The 18,896-nt window shown below is 26.9% G+C and overlaps 3 protein-coding genes across 3 annotated transcripts; all 3 read right to left on the bottom strand.

The window, feature by feature from the left end:
* Positions 1 to 1,792: 1,792 nt before the first annotated feature.
* Positions 1,793 to 6,592, bottom strand: LOC129612976 (zinc finger protein 540-like). Its single transcript, XM_055526840.1, has 6 exons — positions 6,159 to 6,592; positions 5,415 to 6,087; positions 4,678 to 5,352; positions 3,427 to 3,698; positions 2,967 to 3,363; positions 1,793 to 2,906 (listed from the first exon to the last, which is right to left on the bottom strand). The coding sequence occupies exons 1-6, from the start codon at positions 6,417 to 6,419 to the stop codon at positions 1,909 to 1,911; spliced, it is 3,276 nt and encodes a 1,091-aa protein (XP_055382815.1). The 5' UTR covers positions 6,420 to 6,592; the 3' UTR covers positions 1,793 to 1,908.
* A 2,271-nt stretch (positions 6,593 to 8,863) lies between these two features.
* LOC129612950 (zinc finger protein swm) lies at positions 8,864 to 14,285 on the bottom strand. Its single transcript, XM_055526810.1, has 5 exons — positions 14,119 to 14,285; positions 13,538 to 13,710; positions 10,739 to 13,262; positions 10,542 to 10,670; positions 8,864 to 10,469 (listed from the first exon to the last, which is right to left on the bottom strand). Exons 2-5 carry the CDS (start codon positions 13,594 to 13,596, stop codon positions 10,233 to 10,235), a joined length of 2,949 nt encoding a protein of 982 aa, XP_055382785.1. The 5' UTR covers positions 13,597 to 13,710; positions 14,119 to 14,285; the 3' UTR covers positions 8,864 to 10,232.
* Positions 14,286 to 15,147: 862 nt separating this feature from the next.
* LOC129613067 (uncharacterized) lies at positions 15,148 to 16,235 on the bottom strand. The gene is made up of 2 exons (XM_055526985.1): positions 16,099 to 16,235; positions 15,148 to 16,033 (listed from the first exon to the last, which is right to left on the bottom strand). Exon 2 carries the CDS (start codon positions 16,020 to 16,022, stop codon positions 15,315 to 15,317), a length of 708 nt encoding a protein of 235 aa, XP_055382960.1. The 5' UTR covers positions 16,023 to 16,033; positions 16,099 to 16,235; the 3' UTR covers positions 15,148 to 15,314.
* Between the last annotated feature and the right edge of the window lie 2,661 nt (positions 16,236 to 18,896).

The raw sequence follows: 18,896 nt of genomic DNA, 5'->3' as shown, positions 1-18,896 counted from the left end.
TGAATTCTATTCTTCCAATTGCATAGATACCGTCGGCTGATTTCTTATGTGTTTGATTTACAGCATTTTGACATTTTGCCTTTTTGAGTAATATTAAAGCGGTAAAAATAAATATGTTTTTAAAATCTTTGTGATATATAGGATTTCAGACACGATCTTTTGATTGGTTATTGAGATATTCCATGTTTCAATTTGTTCAATCTCCAAAATATTTACACAAAAGTAAAATTAAAAGCATAAATTAAGTTTAATTAAGTCGTAAGTGTTTAATTAATTAGGTAAACACAATATATAATAATATTAATTATATATAATATAATAATAATATAATAATTAAATATATAATATTAATTATAACACAATATATTAATTATATTATATTTTATACGTATACAATACTTTTACTTAGAAAAATTCAGTTGCTTAGTTTTACGTAAATAGTCCAAATTGACGACCTAGGGAGAAAGAAAAATGTATTGAAAAGTCAAACGTAAGAAACGCGCTAAGTATACGTTTTGTTATAAATTCAATAAAAAAAAGACAATGAAAATTTCTGAAAAATGTTGGAAGGTACATTTATTTGAAATGATGTGTGTAAGAAGGTATGTAATGTATGTATGAATGTATACAAAATACATTTTTCGAAGAATTAAAACTTTTTTTTGTAAAAATTATATAAATTTCCTAATGAAAACGAGAATCCAAATGTGCTATGCAAGCTTTTTTATTGCACACAGCAGAAATTTAAACATAACATTAGAATAACAAAAGTGAGTAGCCATTCAAAAGATGCAGGTGCATATTAATGTAATGGACCTGTAATGTACATACATACATACATATGTATACACAATGAAATTAAAAGGAGAAAAACCTTATTTTGTAAAACTTGAAAATTAAGCTATTTTGGTAACAAAAAACTTTTTAAATATAAATTACTCCAATCTGGTCAAGTTAAAATATTAAAAAGAAAGGACAGGAGAAATAAAAGAGATTACAGGCGAAATTTATTTATTAAATTTGACTTTAATTTAATTAATTTTAATTAAAGGGGCGAAAAAATGATGCTAAATAAAATTCGAATTGTGAAAGAACCATGTCAGATTTGAAAACTGATTTATGGTAGTTGACAGTTAGTATTTGCTTTAATGCAGTTTTTGGGCGTTAAAGTTTTCCATTTTAATCCATTCGGTCGATGATGCCGTTTTAAATTTGTTTTTGACTTTTGTTTAACAAACTCAAGAAGTGGTCGACGGGATTCGGATCTAGATATTTTAGAGTTGAATTTCATTTCTTTGAAACCTTTTCGAAACACAAAATAATTTCCATTTAACCCCATTTCAAATACATACACTGCTCACTTAATTTTAAAATAGTGTGTTCAATTAAGACCAAACTACTACACCAGAAGCGTACAATTATAATAAAAAATATATTTCATTTTTATTAAGTATCAGGCCTGCGTTACACTTTTTTATAACCGTTTGACCTTAAAAATGTTGCATTTAGTGAAGAAGAAGTAATATTTTAGACTAATTTGAGTTACAGTGTTTTAAAGTTAACAACGTTAAAATTCATACTTACGTGGAAATGTGTAAAAGAGCGTACTTTGTGATTTGAAAATTTTAATACAAAAATTTTTATTGATTGTTTTTAAAAATGTCCAGTAGCTGAAAATTTGTGTGGTGTTTACAAAAATTTGTTTGTTTTTGTAATAATGATTTATATTTTTAAATATATATTATTTATTTTGAAATTACAACTACTCGTACTGACTTTCAATTTAATAGAATATTTAAAACAAAATAAATTTAATAGGTTTGATTTTATTTCATATAAGTATTATGTATGGTATTATCTACAATTATAAAATTATCTTAGTAAATATCATTTTCTGTAATCTTTTATTTAATTTATGCTTTTTCTTGCATTCGTAGTACCACTGTGCACACTTTTTACATGGGCAGCAAAGTCTCTTCGATTTTTGAACTCCTCATCACATATAGCGCAATTATTACTTATGGAATTATGATATAATTCGAAATGTTCGGAAAGTTCAGAATGTAATAAAAACACTTTTCCACAAGTTGAACATGGATATTTTTTGATTCGATTGTGTACTTCACCCATATGCTGGTTTAGCTCTTTGCGAAATTCAAAATTTGTGTTACATGAAGCGCATTTCCATTTGAAATGGGTTTTCATATGTGTTTTCATATTATCTCTTCTAGAAAATCCTCGATTACATATTGGACATACGATTTCTTCAAATTTAGGGAACTCAACTACAACTCCATGGATATTCCTCATATGCGCCGCATGATCCCTATAATTTCTGAATTCTTTATCACAAATGTTGCAAACATCTTTTACTCTGTTATGACTTTCTAAATGTTTTGTATAATTATAACGCAATAAAAATTCCTTTCCACAAAAAGAACAAGCAAATTTTTTTGCACGGTCATGAGATTCTCTCATATGTTGATTTAAATCTCTTCGAGTATTAAATTTTGCATTACAAACAGAACATTCATTATCGTGAGTTTCCAGATGTGCTTTAAGATTATCTCTTCTAAGAAACGTTTTATTACAAATAGAACAAACAAGTTTATTTTCCCCATGAACCATTCTTTGATGAGTCTCCTGTTCCCTTATATTACGAAATCTTTTATTGCAACGTTCACAATAGTAATTTAATTTTTCATGAACTTTGATGTGTGTCATCATATTGAATCTTTTAGCAAATTGTTTTCCACAAAGTGGGCACAAAAATTTTTTTTGACCTGCATGAATATCTAAATGATCTGTTAAATCTCTTCTATTTTTATATCGAACTACACATAAATGACAAGCAAACGGTCTAAACTTTATATAGTGCTCATTTTTTTTATCTTTGTCAAAACTTGCTAAAATAAGATGCAATATTTTGAAACTGATCTGCTATTTTAGAATAATTATGTACATACCATAATGTTCTAAAACACCATCAACGTTATCAAAATTTTTGTTACATAAAACGCATTCAGTTTCCTTTCGTCCATTATGGATTTGCATATGAAGCATAAACAGCTGTTCATTTTTCATTCTTTGATCACATTCATTGCATTTCAAATTCCTGTCAACTCTTGGCCTGTTTTTAACCATCCTAGGAGTATATTTACCGACATGTCGTTTTAGTTTTTTCTCAGAGTTTTGTTGATTTTCACCCTTATCATTGGGTTTTCTTCTTTTTCTTCTTCGCCTAGTTTTTTTGACTTCCTTAGGCTCCAACTCTTCGTTTTCTGACCATTTAAAATAAAAGTCTGAGTCGTTATCCTTCTCAAAGCTATTTCTTTGTTCACTCTCAACTTCACTATCTATAATCTTAAAACAAAGATTTTAACAAATTTTTAATGGATTTAGATGAAAATTTCTAAGTTTGTTTACCACTATTGGCTCAACCTCTAGTTCCACAACTTTCACCTCGACATTTGTATCATTATTTTTATTATTACTTGATTTTTTCGCACTCACATTCTCCAACAATTCGACTGTTTGATGAGATTTTTCTGAAGTGCTGTTAGTGGTTTGGTCATTAATTCCTTCTTCTTCCTCAAATAATTCTTCGTCGTCATCCAACCCTTCTAATTCGTCTTCAGAAGAACTAAGTAACTGTAGCAATTTATCAATTTTTGATGAAGGTAAAACCATTATCCAGAAATGTTAAGAAAACATAGAATAAAGAAATAAATAACTTAAAATTGTAGATTGGAGATGCTGATACATATAAATATGATTGATATATATACCTACATTGTTTTTTGACAAGTAAGATTTGTAGCAAAGACACTCTGCCCAATGGTAAACTAGCCAAGTTTAATTGACATTGCTATTTTGCTTTGACAGCTTTAAGAATAAAAAGTTTGATTACACATCAGATTTCCATCAGATTCAGATTTAATCTAAGTAATATTTGAAAAAAAATTGTTCAAATGCACGTTTTATTTAATTTTTAAATAGGTTAAGACAATTTTTTATATTTTATAAACACTTCTAACACTTCTAATTTTTTTTATATTCGAAATGTACATATTTCACTTTTTTAAACCTTTGCTTTTAAATTATTTTATTTTATTAATTTATTTATAACTTTTCACAAAACTAAATTATTTTATTAGAAAAATTTATTTTGATAGTAAAGTAATTTAGAAAATTCTAAAAATGGGAATTCAGCTGTTTTAGTAGACAAATATATTTTTAGTGCCATTCTAGGGCAAATTCGTCTATTATCCTTGTCGGTAACAAGGTTGGCAATTTGCATTATGTGATATGTAGTAGGAGGAGTCAAACACAACTTGTCAAAAACGTGAATTATAATTTTTAGATAAGCATTCATTAGTGATGACACCAAAATAATTTTTTTTATAAAAATACTGAACTAAAATTTAATTCTGTCTCGGGAAGGGATTAATCATTATAATAACAACAAAGTTGACATGCATAATTATATTATGGGTAGAGTTTATTAAAATTAATTTTATATATAAAATTTAATATATGTACGTATGTACACAATGTAGATAAATATCTAGTTCTACTAAAATATCAACACTGACATATTGGCTAATTTTTTTTGCGGCTGCAGTAGTCTTTTTCCATTATAGAATACATATCCATATGTATTATAAATAACAATTCAATTTGTATTACTTTTTACTCGGGAATTCGTTTTATTTTGTTTTCTTTGTACATTTATAAGTTCACCATGAATATTTCTCATATGCGCATTGTAGTCTCTGCGATTTCTAAATTCTTTTTCACAAGAAACGCATTTATCTTTTATTCTATTATGAGTTTCCATATGTTTATTATAATTATAGCGCAATATAAAATTTCTACCACATATTGAACAAATATGGTTTTTTAATTTATTATGAACATCTCTCATATGCTTATTAAACTCTCTACGAAACTCAAAATTTGTGCTGCATAATTTACATATCCATTTCAAATGAGTTTGCATATGAGCCTTTAAATTGTCTCTTCTAGTAAATGATCTACTACACACATTGCACACAAGATTATTTTCTCCATGAACTTTTCTTTGATGGGTTTCAAATTCAATGGTTTTCCGAAATTTTTTATTGCAACAGTAATGATAAACTTTATCATGGAGCTTAACATGAGTTTGCATATTACATTTTTTGGAAAATTGTTTTCCACAAAGCGGACACAAATATCTTCGTTTGCCTGCATGCACATCTAGGTGATCAGTTAAATCTCTTCTATTTTTATATCTCACAACACAAAGATGACAGGAAAACGGTCGCATTTTGATATAATGGTCATCATCCTTATTTTTGTCAAAACTACCTAAAACAATACATTGTTTGTTATTAAATCTTCTGTTATAGGTACCTGTGTTATAAACATACCGTAGTGTTCCAACACGGCGTCTACATTTTCAAATAGTTTATTACATAAAACACACTCGTTTTCTTTTCGATTTTCATGAATTTGCATATGCAGCATAAAAAGCTGTTCATTTTTCATCCTTATGTTACATTCTTTGCAGTGAAGATTTCTCTCTACCCTTGGTCGATTTTTTCTTGTATTGTCTATGTGAACCAAATCAATGATTACTCCATGTTCATTCTTTATATGAGCATTGTATTCTATTCGGCTTTTAAATTTTTGGTCGCAAAGAGCGCAAATATCTTTAGCTTTTATAACGCGATTGTGAACTTCTTTCATGTGCTCTGTAAAATCTTTTCTTAACTCAAAGTTTATATTACATATTATACACATATTATTATGAATCTCCATATGTGACTTCATATTATCTGTTCTGGAAAGTATTTTATTGCAAACTGGACATGGTACGGGTCTCTTAGAGTTAAAAATTTTCCTATTGCTGCGTTCCGCTTCTTCCATTTTAAAAACTTTCAACATTTCTTTATTTTCTTTTTCATCTTCTCCTTGAGGCACATGATTTTCGACATTTTGCTTTGGTTTTTGCTTCCTTTTATTTTTTACAATTTTTGGAATTTCATTACTTAAATTTTTCCCATGATTTAAAATGTCCTCCTCACTACCGCTATCATCAATCTGCGTAAGAAAACGTGTTAAATATTTATATATAATAATGATTATTTGCTATAAAAATTTTTACCACTTACTTCTATTGGTTCAACTTTTAATTCAACAACTTTTACTTCATCATCACTTTCATTTGCACTTAATTCTGACTGTTCTTTGTCAAATATATCCATAACTTCATTACTTTTTTTGTTTCCAATGTTATTCTTCTTGCCAAGTAGATAATCAGAGACATCACTTTCGCACAACTCTTCGTTATCTTCTAGTTGGTCTAGCTCATCATCTTCGGAAGAGCTAAAATTCTGCAATATTTGATCAATTTTTGAAGCAGGCAGTGCCATTAGTTGCAAAGAATTGTTTTCTAGTTTTTTTCTGAAACTCTACCAGTAAAAAATTACTTAAAATGGAAACTTCTATTTAACCCAAGGAAGTGACTTAGGTATTTTATCTAATACCAAAGTTTAATAAAATGAACAATATTGTTAATTTTGTTTACGAATTCTTTACATGCATGAAATCTTTGCAACTGTGTGTTTCATTCAATATGTAATAGCAATCACAAATCAATTACACAAAGGATTGCATTTAAAACTAACAAAACGAATGTCAAGCTGAATTAAACGAAAGTTTGATGTTTAACTGGGTCGTAATTATGTAATTAAAGAAAATAAAAAGTGCGATGTTTTCCGCAAAATATGTTATTTCAATTATTCAAAATATTGATTTTATAAGACTCCTACAACATTTAACAACACGTATAAAATCTTCAATTTTTTGCAGTTTGTGAACAGAACAGCCTCTAACAATTTTCTATCAATTAAGGCTGCAAATATTTTTTCTGTCATTTGCCAAACTCGGGTTTATTATTATTTAAAATTGAAAATTCTTCATTAATATAAATATAAGAGTGAATCTTTATTTTGTTCTGAATTAGTACTCCGATTAAGTAACATGAGATTTATAGGATATATGTAGGTAGGAAGTAGCAAGAGACATATGTAGGTAATATGTAACATGTTAATGGTATACAGTAACATTATGAAACATGTTAAATATAAAATTAAATATAAAATTTTAAGAACTTTAAAATCATATTAAGTATGAATTCGGTTTTTATTACATTATGTACATAGGTATATGTGTGATATGATCATCATTTGTGACTCTTTTTTATGGATGTGTTCTCTTTCGAATTATTTTATATTAGCCATTTACTTCGTTTAATATGGCAACATGAGTACTTCATTTGAAATCATCTCGAAATTCAAGCTGAATTTTACTCAGGTTGAAACCTCAAAAATGACGTTTATCTGTCACGTTTCATTTCAAGTAAGCAAAATTTTTTGATTAACTTGAATGAAGCCGGCTTCAAGCCAAGCAATGCTTAATTTACATGGACATAAAATAAACTTCAAGTACGCTTAAAGCTGCCATATAAACGGGATAATTGGTCCTAATAGAGATAGAGAAGCGAAAAATTTTTCGGTTTGGTGCGGCTATGCACACAATAAAATAAAACAAAAAATATTTTGTTATTCTGAATCCTTTTCAAATATTATTTTAATGAAATATTGGAGAAAAAATTATTTTATTGTACGCCAGTTCACATTGATATGTTACTTATTGTTACTGCAGTTAAGTAAATAATGTTACTTAAATAAGCATAAATATCTAATTAGAAAAAGAGTATTATTAGCAAATTTAAATGCATATTACAAAATCCTCCATTATTAACTAAACTCCCACATAAAAAATCACATTAATTAAGAGTTGAATATAAAGGATGTTTAATTCAAACGATATACCATTCCAATAAAAATTTATCTTAAAGGACAAGAAATAATAATATTATGTACATATATATGTAGAAATGTATGTACATATGTAAACAATTAATTCTGAATTTCATATACTTCAACTGAAAATTTTAAAGTAAATGTACAGAAACTCGAGTAAATCTTCAATATCCAACACTTCTTTAGTACGCTCTTCTAATTAACAATTTTTTGGCTACTTCAAAAGAAATATCATTATAAAAACTTAAAAATTAGGTACTTTAGAAATCATCTGGAGTGCTTTTTATTAAGAACTAAGTTCAAACTAAATTATCAAAACTTCCCACAATCAAATCATTCCCAATTAATTTGATTTCAATGAAATAATGAAACAAAATATTTTAATTTTGAAAAAAGACTTATTTTATATTTATATTTCTTCTTTTTTGTATTATTAATTTGATATTATTTTTAATGTTTAATAATTTTCTTTTTTTTTTCTTTTTTTTTAAAGATATTTTCTTTTGTTTTGATAGAAGATCAGTATTTTGTCGTTTTTTATTTGATTTTTTTTTTGTTTTTTTCTTTTGACAAAAGCCTCATATTATAAACATTAAAAAATATCTAGGATAAAAAAAAATTGAAATAAAAAAAAAACTTACTTTTATAAATAAAGCTTCTTACTATTTAGTTTTTAAATTATAATATTTATATGTATATACATATCTGTATATATTATAGACGTAATTTTTATAAACATATCTAACATAAATTCTTTTATCAATTACATATTTTTTTGCTTCAATTAAAAAAATTTTTAAAATTTAAAATTTCTTTTAATTTCATATACAAATTTTTTTTGTTTTTGCTCTTTTATTTAATAAAGTTCTCTTTTTTACATAGTTTTGTTATTTTTAGTTATAATTTAAAATCCCTACTAACTAGAAAAGTGTATTTATTATCTTTAATTACAATCTATTTTTTTCCTTTTACTTGGTTTTTAAGAGTTGTGGGTGAACATGATTTTTATAATTTTTATAAATATTGAAAGGAGATAGGGAAAAGCATTTATGTAATATTTTCACACTCATATATAAGTTTGAAGAACTTAAAATTAGTTCACATTTGTTTTATTTGAATTAGAATTGGTTTACATGTAATAAATAATGTAATTAGCTAGTATTTTTTCCATTAAATTTCTAAAAAAAAATAGTAAAATTATTTAAAAAGAAATGTAGATATTCAAATAATTTTATCTTTTCCTGCAAAACCTTGAAATTTCATTGTAATTATTAAAATTCATATTAAAGTAAGTGAAGTAATTCTTCCCATTTTTTTAAAATTTAACGAGAATTATGTTTTAATGCATCTTTGCTTTTTTTAATATTGCGCTTAATTTAAAAAAATTCAATTATAGGACTCTATCCATGATCACTATATCCATTAATCAAAAAAAGTAAATTTTAACAGAAAATAATAATTACGAACATACTTGTTCAAGAACTATGTATACGTAATTGTTTTTTTATTTCTGGTATTTATCGTTAACTGAAAAATTGCTATTATTAACCAATTTTTTTTTTTAAATATATTCAATTTACAAGTTATAAATTTCGAAATTTGATTTTTTAATGATATTAACCCACATTCTGTTAGCCAAATCACTTGAGCTGGCGGATCGTTATTCAAATATTTTGCAGTTTTCTGAATAAAATAAATTCCAAAATTTGAAAACACCTCTCAAAAAAAAAATTCTTTCCATTAATAACGTCTCATTAACCACAAGTGATGCGACTAAGAGAATATGAATGAAAAATAATTAGATTTTAATTATCAGAGGTATGCGCGATCTGTTTTGGTGTAAATTTTTTTCTTGTTTCAAAAAAAGCAGGAGAAAATATTTGAAATTATTAAAAAATTTACACTTTTGAAAATTTTGTGGATAAGTTGTTCCTTATTTGACTAATAGACATGATCTTATTTTACAAGCGCATTACATTAAAAATTTAGATGAAAAATTATAATGATTGAGTTTACATATATACATAATTATATATATACAAATGTTTGTATTTATATATATGCATGAATACAACATATATATATACAATATATATATATTTTATATATATATTAAATATATATTCACTCCACTACATTTAAACTAAGTTTGAATTTTTTCTTAATTCTGTTAGTCACTTAAGATATATCTTTTAAGGATGAATATATTCTTTGCATTTTTTTTTTCTAATTTTATAACGTTTTCAATAAAATTATCAATAATAATAATAAAAAAAAATAACAAAATAAATTGTATTACTTCAAGTTTTACACAGTCCACAAATTTCTTAAAATATATTTGATTACATTCTTTTAATATCAACGGCGCCATGAACGATCTTCTGACTCGTCATCCTCTTCCTCATCCTCCAGCGGCAGTTCTGGTAAGTTATTCGTATCCATACTTGTTAAATTCTCGGCGATCTTCTCGTTTGTGGTAGTTAATGGTAATTGTTTGTTGTTCGCTACATGTTCATCACTAGCTGGTGATTGAATTATTTTTTGTTTTTCAGAAACTATAGAGTTATTTGTTGTCTGAGCCACTACCCAAACAATCTTAAAAATATTAAAAAAATATATATATAAATTTTGAAAAGTTATAAGAGTACTTCAAATATATTTGTTTACTTGAAGTTGTTTGTCTTTAAACATTCGCCCACGAATTGCTGCTTGTTCAGCCGTTAATCTTGTTGCGTACGTAATTTTTAACGATGGTATTGATTTATCGACTTCATGTTTTGTAATTTCTCCAAAATGCTGCAAAAAAAACGAGAAAAAAAAATTAAAAATGAAATTTTTGTTTTTCATAAATAAATTTGTTGTACTTTGAAATGACCCAAAAGCAAATCGCTATCTTCGCTAACAAATCCGGTTACACATAAGGTTTTTGGTCTACGATCAAGTTTTGAAGATGCTGGAGCGCTTCTTATACGGTGATTTACTCTTGTTGGACCAATCCCGGTCCCTGCAATTCCAAAATGTGGTTTTTGACTTGCTGAAATACCTAAACTCCTTTGCAGTTCTTCTAATTTTTTTTGTATTGCTGTAGTATCATTTCCTTCTTGTTGCTGCGCAATAAGCTCTAATTCAATGTCTAATAATTCTTTCTTCTGCTGCTCTTTCGTTTTTTTAACGGGTTGGGTTGTCGATTGAATTTTAGCAGCTACTTTTTCTTGTTCTGTCGATAATTCTTTATTTAATTTATCAATATTACCTTGTAGGTTTTTTATCGTTTCTAACATTTTAGGTCTTTGGGGATCATTTTGGTCCATTCTTTCTAAAAGTTCTACTGCCGATTTCATTTGCTTCAAATACTCTTGAATTAGCTCTTGTTTACGTTTTCGCAAGCCTTGAGCTAATTGAACAACAGCTTTTGCTTGTTCTTCTTGTTTTTTTCTTATAATTGATGCAGCGGCTGGCAAAGGTCGAGAACTTGTATTATTTTTAAGGCGCATTGAAGGTTGAGTAATAACAGCTGTAGTTGTTTGCACTTGGGTAGTAGATGATGTAGTTTGAGTATGAGCACCAGTTGAGACGATTGAAGCACTTGTGGTGATTACCGCATTAGCAGCGGATGTAATCGGTGTAGACGATTGAGATAAACCTACAACTGCACTTGGAACGCTAACGGTTTTTGCACTTTCTGTTGCAGCAACAGCTACTGCTGGTGAAGTAGTAACCCCTGTTGCAGGCAAATTTGTCAAATGATATTGACTACTTTTACGTCCATTCGCAACTATTTCTTCTTTATTTGATGCATTTGGGGGGCCGCTCTCGCCACCAGAGCTATGCCAAAAGACTTTTATGAACCGGTTATTTAAAACAGCTTCAGTACTTCGATATGCAACATTTGCTTCTGCGTGTGTTGAAAAAGTAACAATTGCAGCTTCCGGATCACCATCATAACTTATTTGAATATTAATAATTTTTCCAAATTTTGAAAAGTGATTATTAAGATGAGCTATTGTGTTCATTCCTCTAGGGACTTTTCGTAATTCTAATGAACAATTTTGCTGAGGACCCCCAGTCACTCTAGGACCCAATCGACTATTAATTGGTATTTTTCGTTTAATCGGTCCTTCAGCTACTGCGACCGTATCTTCGGGCTCATACCGGCGTTTTGAATGCAAATTGCTGGCCGCAATTCCTGCAACATCTCCCCCTGCATTTGCGTCTACAACTGGCACTGGAATTAATTCCCTTTGTAAGGGAGTCACAGCTGGATTTATGGCAAAAGGAAAGGGAGGTCCTGCTGGTCTGAAACCAGGTGGACGAATTGGAGGAAAAGTACCACGTGGCCCATTGAACGGAGCACCAACACTTCCCCGGTTCCACAGTTCTGGAGCATCGGGATTGTACTCTCTCAAATGCTGCGGCATTGTCAGAAATGCAGTTGAATTATTGATACCTTCCAATACTACAGGATTAACACCATGATCCCATGGACAAGTTTCACCTCTAACGCAATAGCCTTTTTCATCGAAATCGCGACATCTTTGCCTTTTGCCTACAATATTGTTCATATTATCATTGTTTCCAGAAGGTGATATAGATCGCGAAATTTTTCTCAATTCTGGTGAAGGAGATCTGCTTCTTGATGCCGAATGACTTCTTGTCCTTCCGCTTTTGTTTGCACCTCCTCTTCCGAGGCGCTCGTTATTTGTCCCCCTACGCTCTGTGCGACGCCTTTCGCTAACGGCTGGAGGAGATTTATTGTGAAATTGTCTTGACATTTTTTCTCGTTCTTGGGCCCTTCGTTCACGTGATCTTGATCTTTGACGACTTCTATCACTTGGAGAACGTGATCTAGATCTTGACCGCAAAGAGCCTCTACGCCTTCGAAGCTCACGAGGATTATTTTCCTTATCAGAGGCAGTTTTCGCAGAGTTTATACTTAAAGTATTGCTTATAGGGGATATCACAACAGAAGACGTTGGTGTGTGTGGCGTTCCTTGATTAATAGTAACTGCGCTTGTACTTGATGAAGAAGGGGTTGTACTGTTCAATTTTTCAGTATGTTTATCTTTGGCTTTTGTAGTTTGTTGAACATTTTGTGATTGTTGTAATGGTGGAGTGCATTCCCGAGCAATTTTGTCGTCTTCTATATTATTATTTTCTACTTCTTTTTTATCAGTTTCAATAGATTCTTTCTCATCTGGCTGAGCTATGGGCATTAAATATTCCTTTGATGCAATAGCTGAAAACAATCTCTCCACAAAAGGTTTTGTTTCTTCAGCCAAAAATACGTCTAATTGCTCGTTCATGCTTTTTTTTAGCTCTTTAATTGGCTTTTCTTTTTTAAGTAAAGCAAAAACATACCTAGCTAGGGCAGATGGATCAGCATCACACCTGTAAATTTTATTAAGATCATAAATTAAGAAATTTTTGCAGCTTTTTATTTTAGTTGTATTTAGTGGCATCTACTAACTTTGTAACCTTGTGTATTAAATATATTTGCATAAAATTTCTAATTAGAAAATTGGAGCATTATTCGGAGATATGAAGATGTATATATTGTGAACGTATAAAAATATATTATTCTTATATTGAAGTACATATGCGGTTACAAATGTTCAGTAAAATGCCTTTCCAAATTATATTTTCAGACAAAAAATAATACTCACAATGGTTGCAATATAACTGTAAGCCAGCCCTTTAGGGCATCCGGATTATCTATTATCATATTTAATATCACTTGTGATTAGGATTATGATGAACAGCCAATTGTTTCACACCCGAGAGGTAACTCAAGCAAGAGGTCTTTTGACGTAATAACTTTTTTCACGGGTTTTATTTTCTGAAAGAAATACATATATATATATACAATTCACATATATTATGATTATTTGGTACAATTAAGTTCTTTCCAGGAGGTAAACATAAAAAAAAAAGTTTTATATTTAATATTAAGAAATATGTACATATGTATGTAATCTTCCTTTTCAGATATTCTTTAAATTGTTTTTTAAGCTTTCAAATAAAAATTTTTTCAGATAAAATTTCAAAAAACCATTTTCAATTACACTAAATTTTAATATCCTTATTTAATAATCAATTACTATGAAAGATTGAGTTTTTCAAAAAAAAATCGAAACCTTCTAGAAAATTGACCTTTTAAAAAAAAAATTAAACCACGAACTGGAATTGTCAAATGGAAATTCAGTACAGCAAAAAAATGGCTGATTATGTTCATGATGTAACTTACTTAAAAATCTTTTGATATTTTCAACGTCCAATTATCCTCAATCCTATGTTTAAAATGATTTTGGTCTTTTTAGATTTTTTTTTATTTTATGAAATTTTCCTGATTTACTTTTTAACTATTAGATTTAAATTTCACTTCAAAATATCTTTAAAAATAGCAACTTTAACTTATCAGTGATGGTAGAAAAGATAAGAATAATATACTTCTGTCTCTACTTTTTAGGTAATTGTCAAAAAATTATTTATGCTGTTAGTCACTTGTAGCGCTGTTACCTAATTTATTGACAAATTTTCATTTGCATTAATTCGAAAAGTGAACTCTTTTGTAATTTTTTTCAAACATAAAGAAACAAGCTTCAAATTATTTTACAATTCACACAAGCTTGAAAATTTGAAAATTTTTAATCTGACTTGAAGTTGACAGATATACGTAATATTTTTTTAAAACGTTTTGTAATGCAAATTCGGAGCATAGTATCAACTCATTTTTGTTTTGTTTGTAAAACTAGTTGAAGATCACTTCCCACAAAAATAGCATTCAGCCTATTAAAACTAAACGGCTGAATCATACATTTGTGGAAAGTGCAGGTTGACGGTCACTTCCCGCAAAAATATAATTCAGCCGTTTGCTTTTAATGTTCTTCTCTATTAGGAATCTGTTCTTAGTTCCATTTCAAATTTTTATTAATTTTACTAAAGTAATAAATTTTGCTAAAACAATGCGAGTTCTCGAACCAAGAATAGCAAGGGATAAAATTATTTTTACGTAAAAGCATAGATAGGAATCTTTTCATAAGGAAAGATAGAATCGACCATTTCAAAAGAAAAGATAAAATTCTATAGTGTCTTTGATAATCTTAAAAAATTTGGAAAGATGCATTTTCCTTAAAGATGGACGTCTTTCTTTTAGAAAGGCAGACTCTGCATTACCAATCTATTAATTTAATATATGTCGGGATTCTAGAAACTGATTAATAGTGAATCTATAATTTGAACAAAGATTTTAATACTCAAATACATTTTTATGTACTTTCACATTATGTAAAAACACAAAAGTATATTATATATTTTAGATTTGAAAACAAATTTTAATTCATTTATATGTATATGAATGTACGTACATATATGTATCTGTTTTTTAAAAACTATTATTTTTAAATTAAAAAATATGTAAAGGAAAATTAAGATGCACTCTCACTACGCTTTTTGAGGTTTTTTTCTCCATCGATTCCTTAAAGCAAATTCCTTCATCTTCTCTTTTTTGATATCTTTGTCATAATTTTTTCCACTTTTATTAAACGCCTTTTCTTCATTTCTTATTTTAGCCAACTTACGATTCTTTTGTTTTAAAATATTCTTTTTGTTGGCCGATTTCTTTTTGCCGCCTTCAGATATTTGAACTTTAATTGATTTACCATCTAACTCCGTATTATGTAAGGCAAAAGCCTTTTGGAAACCGTCGAGCGTTTGCATTTCTATAAAAGCATAACATCCTTTCCTATTCTTAGGTACACGAACACATTTTACTTCTCCAGCAGTTTCAAAATGACTTTTTAAATTTTCTTTATTTGTCTCAAAACTTAAATTTGTTACATATAAAACATATCTATTTTTTTTATATGATCCTCTTAATAAGATTTCTAATTGATTTGCACTTAAATTCTTGTTATCTCCATTTAAGTCGGAAAATGCTTCAACTTCAGAGCATGATGAATCTTCCTCGCTTGTAGGAGTTACTTGTACGTTTGCAGGAAAATAATCTAAGTTTTCTTCTATATTACGACGTTTTTCATCATCAAAATTCCCTAATATATCAGCACTATCGTCATTTATCGACTTTTTAAATTTCAATGGTCGAATATAATCTTCCACAACATAGTCTGAATCTGAGTGAGATTCGTTCATTTTTATACAAACTATTTTTATATATAAGAAAGTTTATTATATACCTTTTAATTGAAATCAATATGTATATACTTACAATAATGACTCCTAATGCATATGTAAAAAAAAATTAGTTGGATTAGCTAAATTTTTAGTGCCTGAAATTTATTTACAAAATAAAATCTCTAAAAACAAATATAACCTTAAATTTTTATAGACATGTTTATTAGACATTTATACAGGCATGTGCTGTCAATTATTAAATGTCAATGTAAAATTAATTCATCTCACCTCAAATTTAGTGTGGCCAATAGATTTACTAGACTAACAAGTCTGTTTTGTCTTCCTTATAGAAATATTTTTAAGTTAGAAAGAGAATGAAAATCGCTTTTTGCTGAATGCATTAAGCAGAATAAGTAATTTAGCTGAATTTCAGGATAATTATTGAATAAGTAATAATGTCTTACAAACTCCATTCGTACATTTCATATACTCAATTACGAATTGTAGATTTGTAGTTCGAATAAAACCTACATTACGTCATAGCATTTTTAATTTTTCTCAATTCCACTCGTAATTTTCTTTTCCAAAATTTGCAAAGATTGATTTTTTTTTTATCGCTTTAAAAACCACTGCAACTGTTGATTTAAGTTATGATCATTTACTAGGCTACAATGAATAAAACCAAAAAAGTTTTTCTAATTTTCTTTTTTTTATTAATTATTTGGTTTTTCTAAAAGAGCTTAAGTAAATTACTATATAAGACACAAACCACATTGGTTAAACATTTTTCTTTTCAGTTTTTTTTTTTTTTTTTTTACAATGTACATAAATATCAATATTTGATTTTGGAGAAATAATATTTTGTGTGTGCTATTTAAATATTAAATTTATTAAATTTTTATTAATATTCAGATTTTTTATTGATTTTTGATTTTTTGTTTTACATTTACTGTTTTAAAAATAAGAACATATTATTACAAATTTATAAAAAAAAAAATTAAAATAATATGATAGTAGAGCATTTATACAGAGTAATGATAAAATACTCACATGATTTCAACTAAAAACTAAAATTTATTTTTAAATATTACATTTTGTAAATCATAGGCTTTTTGTTATTTTAAATATTTTGTTTATCTTTCTATTATCAAAATATAGATACATTTCCTTTTTTGCATTGTTTAAAAATTAAGTGAATAACTATGTTTTTTATTTTAAAGAATGTTATTTAATTTAATTTATTATAGGAATTTTGCTTTTTTTTGCTATAATTCTTTTAAGAAAACATTTCATGATAAATATAATAAATGAACTTTTAGTGAATTGCAACAATCACGTACACAAACTATTTTATTTTACTTAAAATTTCTCATTGAATTATTGTGTATAATAATATCGTAAATTAATAAATAATATAGAATTAATTATACATATATTAGTGATAAAGAAGAAATTAATAAAATTATGAACATTTTTAGGATGCGCTACTTATAATGGAAATTAATGGGAAAAGAATATATTCTTTTATATAAAAATCAAGAAACATTAAAGATATTAAATGAAGAATCAACGCAGAATTGAAGATAATGAAAACCTAGGGCAATAAAATGAATTGAAGGAATGCATATGTTTTGCATGCACGTTAAAGTGATAAGCAGTTTAAAATTAACAAATATGATGAAATTGTTTTAGAATAAGAACTTATTTTACTCAAATATACATTGAATATATGTATGTATAACTAACATCAATTGTACATTTTTTAAATAAATCTATGCATATATGTACACAATTAAAATAAATATTAAGTAATTATTGAATTCACACTTAGTTCATAATTATATGTTTATTATGTTCATTATTGATTTTCTATCAAATTTTATAATTTAAAAATTGTTTCTCAAATTATGTTTTGTTTTGTTTGGGTTTGTGTTAAGTTCTAATGTAAAATTTTTAATTTCTATTTATAATTTTCTTTTATATAAATATGTATTATATAAATGTGTTTTTTAAGATGTTAATTACTTTTTTTTTGGTTTGCTTAATTTATTTTAATTTTTTTTTATCAATAAGTGGTCTCTATTGCATATTATTTTTTATTTTTTTTTTATTTAATTTTGTATTTTAATTCTTTTTTTACATTTTGTCACTTTTTAGAACATGAATTTGACTTTTTCAATTTCTTAATGTTTTTTACTTATTAATTAATTATATCAATTTTTTAACATTTTTTTTTCCTTAATGTAGAAATTGCCTATAACAAACATCTTTACGACAACTTTTTTTTTTTATTTTATTTATTTTTATTCTTTTATTTCGCGTAAAAATTTTAAATGCCAATTTATTTAAATTATTATTCTTAATTATTATAAAAAAATTACCAGAAAAAAAAGTTCATTATGTAAAATATAAATTAAAAACTACTAAATTAAGATTAAGACTAAGTCTTTTATGATTTTATTGTGTCATATAAAGAATTTTGTAAATTTAAAATAAAATTAGATATTTGGTCACGATGTTTTTTTTAATATTATGTTAGTAATACATATTAAATATGCTATGAAAACTATGCAAAATAATTTATTTAAATTAAAATATCAATATTTTGCACATTTTATAAAAAACATGGAAAAGGACAAAGAAGTTTTAAAAAAAATTGTCTTGAAAATATGGAAATAGTTTTTGTATTTAACTCAATATTATTATTTATATAGTGATAATGTTATATAATTAGTAGAAAAATCTTACGTAAATTTCATTTAATTTAAAAAAAAAAAATGTTTTTTTTTTTTTCATTTTTATAATTGAGTTGAGTGATATACAAATTTTTAATAATATATTATTATTGTATACGGTCCCATTAATTCTAAATTGGGTTATATATATATAATG

This window comes from Condylostylus longicornis, unplaced genomic scaffold, assembly GCF_029603195.1.
Source record: "Condylostylus longicornis isolate FDR11 unplaced genomic scaffold, ASM2960319v2 ptg000080l, whole genome shotgun sequence".
Taxonomy (NCBI): Eukaryota; Metazoa; Arthropoda; class Insecta; order Diptera; family Dolichopodidae; genus Condylostylus; species Condylostylus longicornis.
Note: the sequence above shows the minus strand (reverse complement) of the source record. Positions and strands in the feature narration are given on the sequence as shown.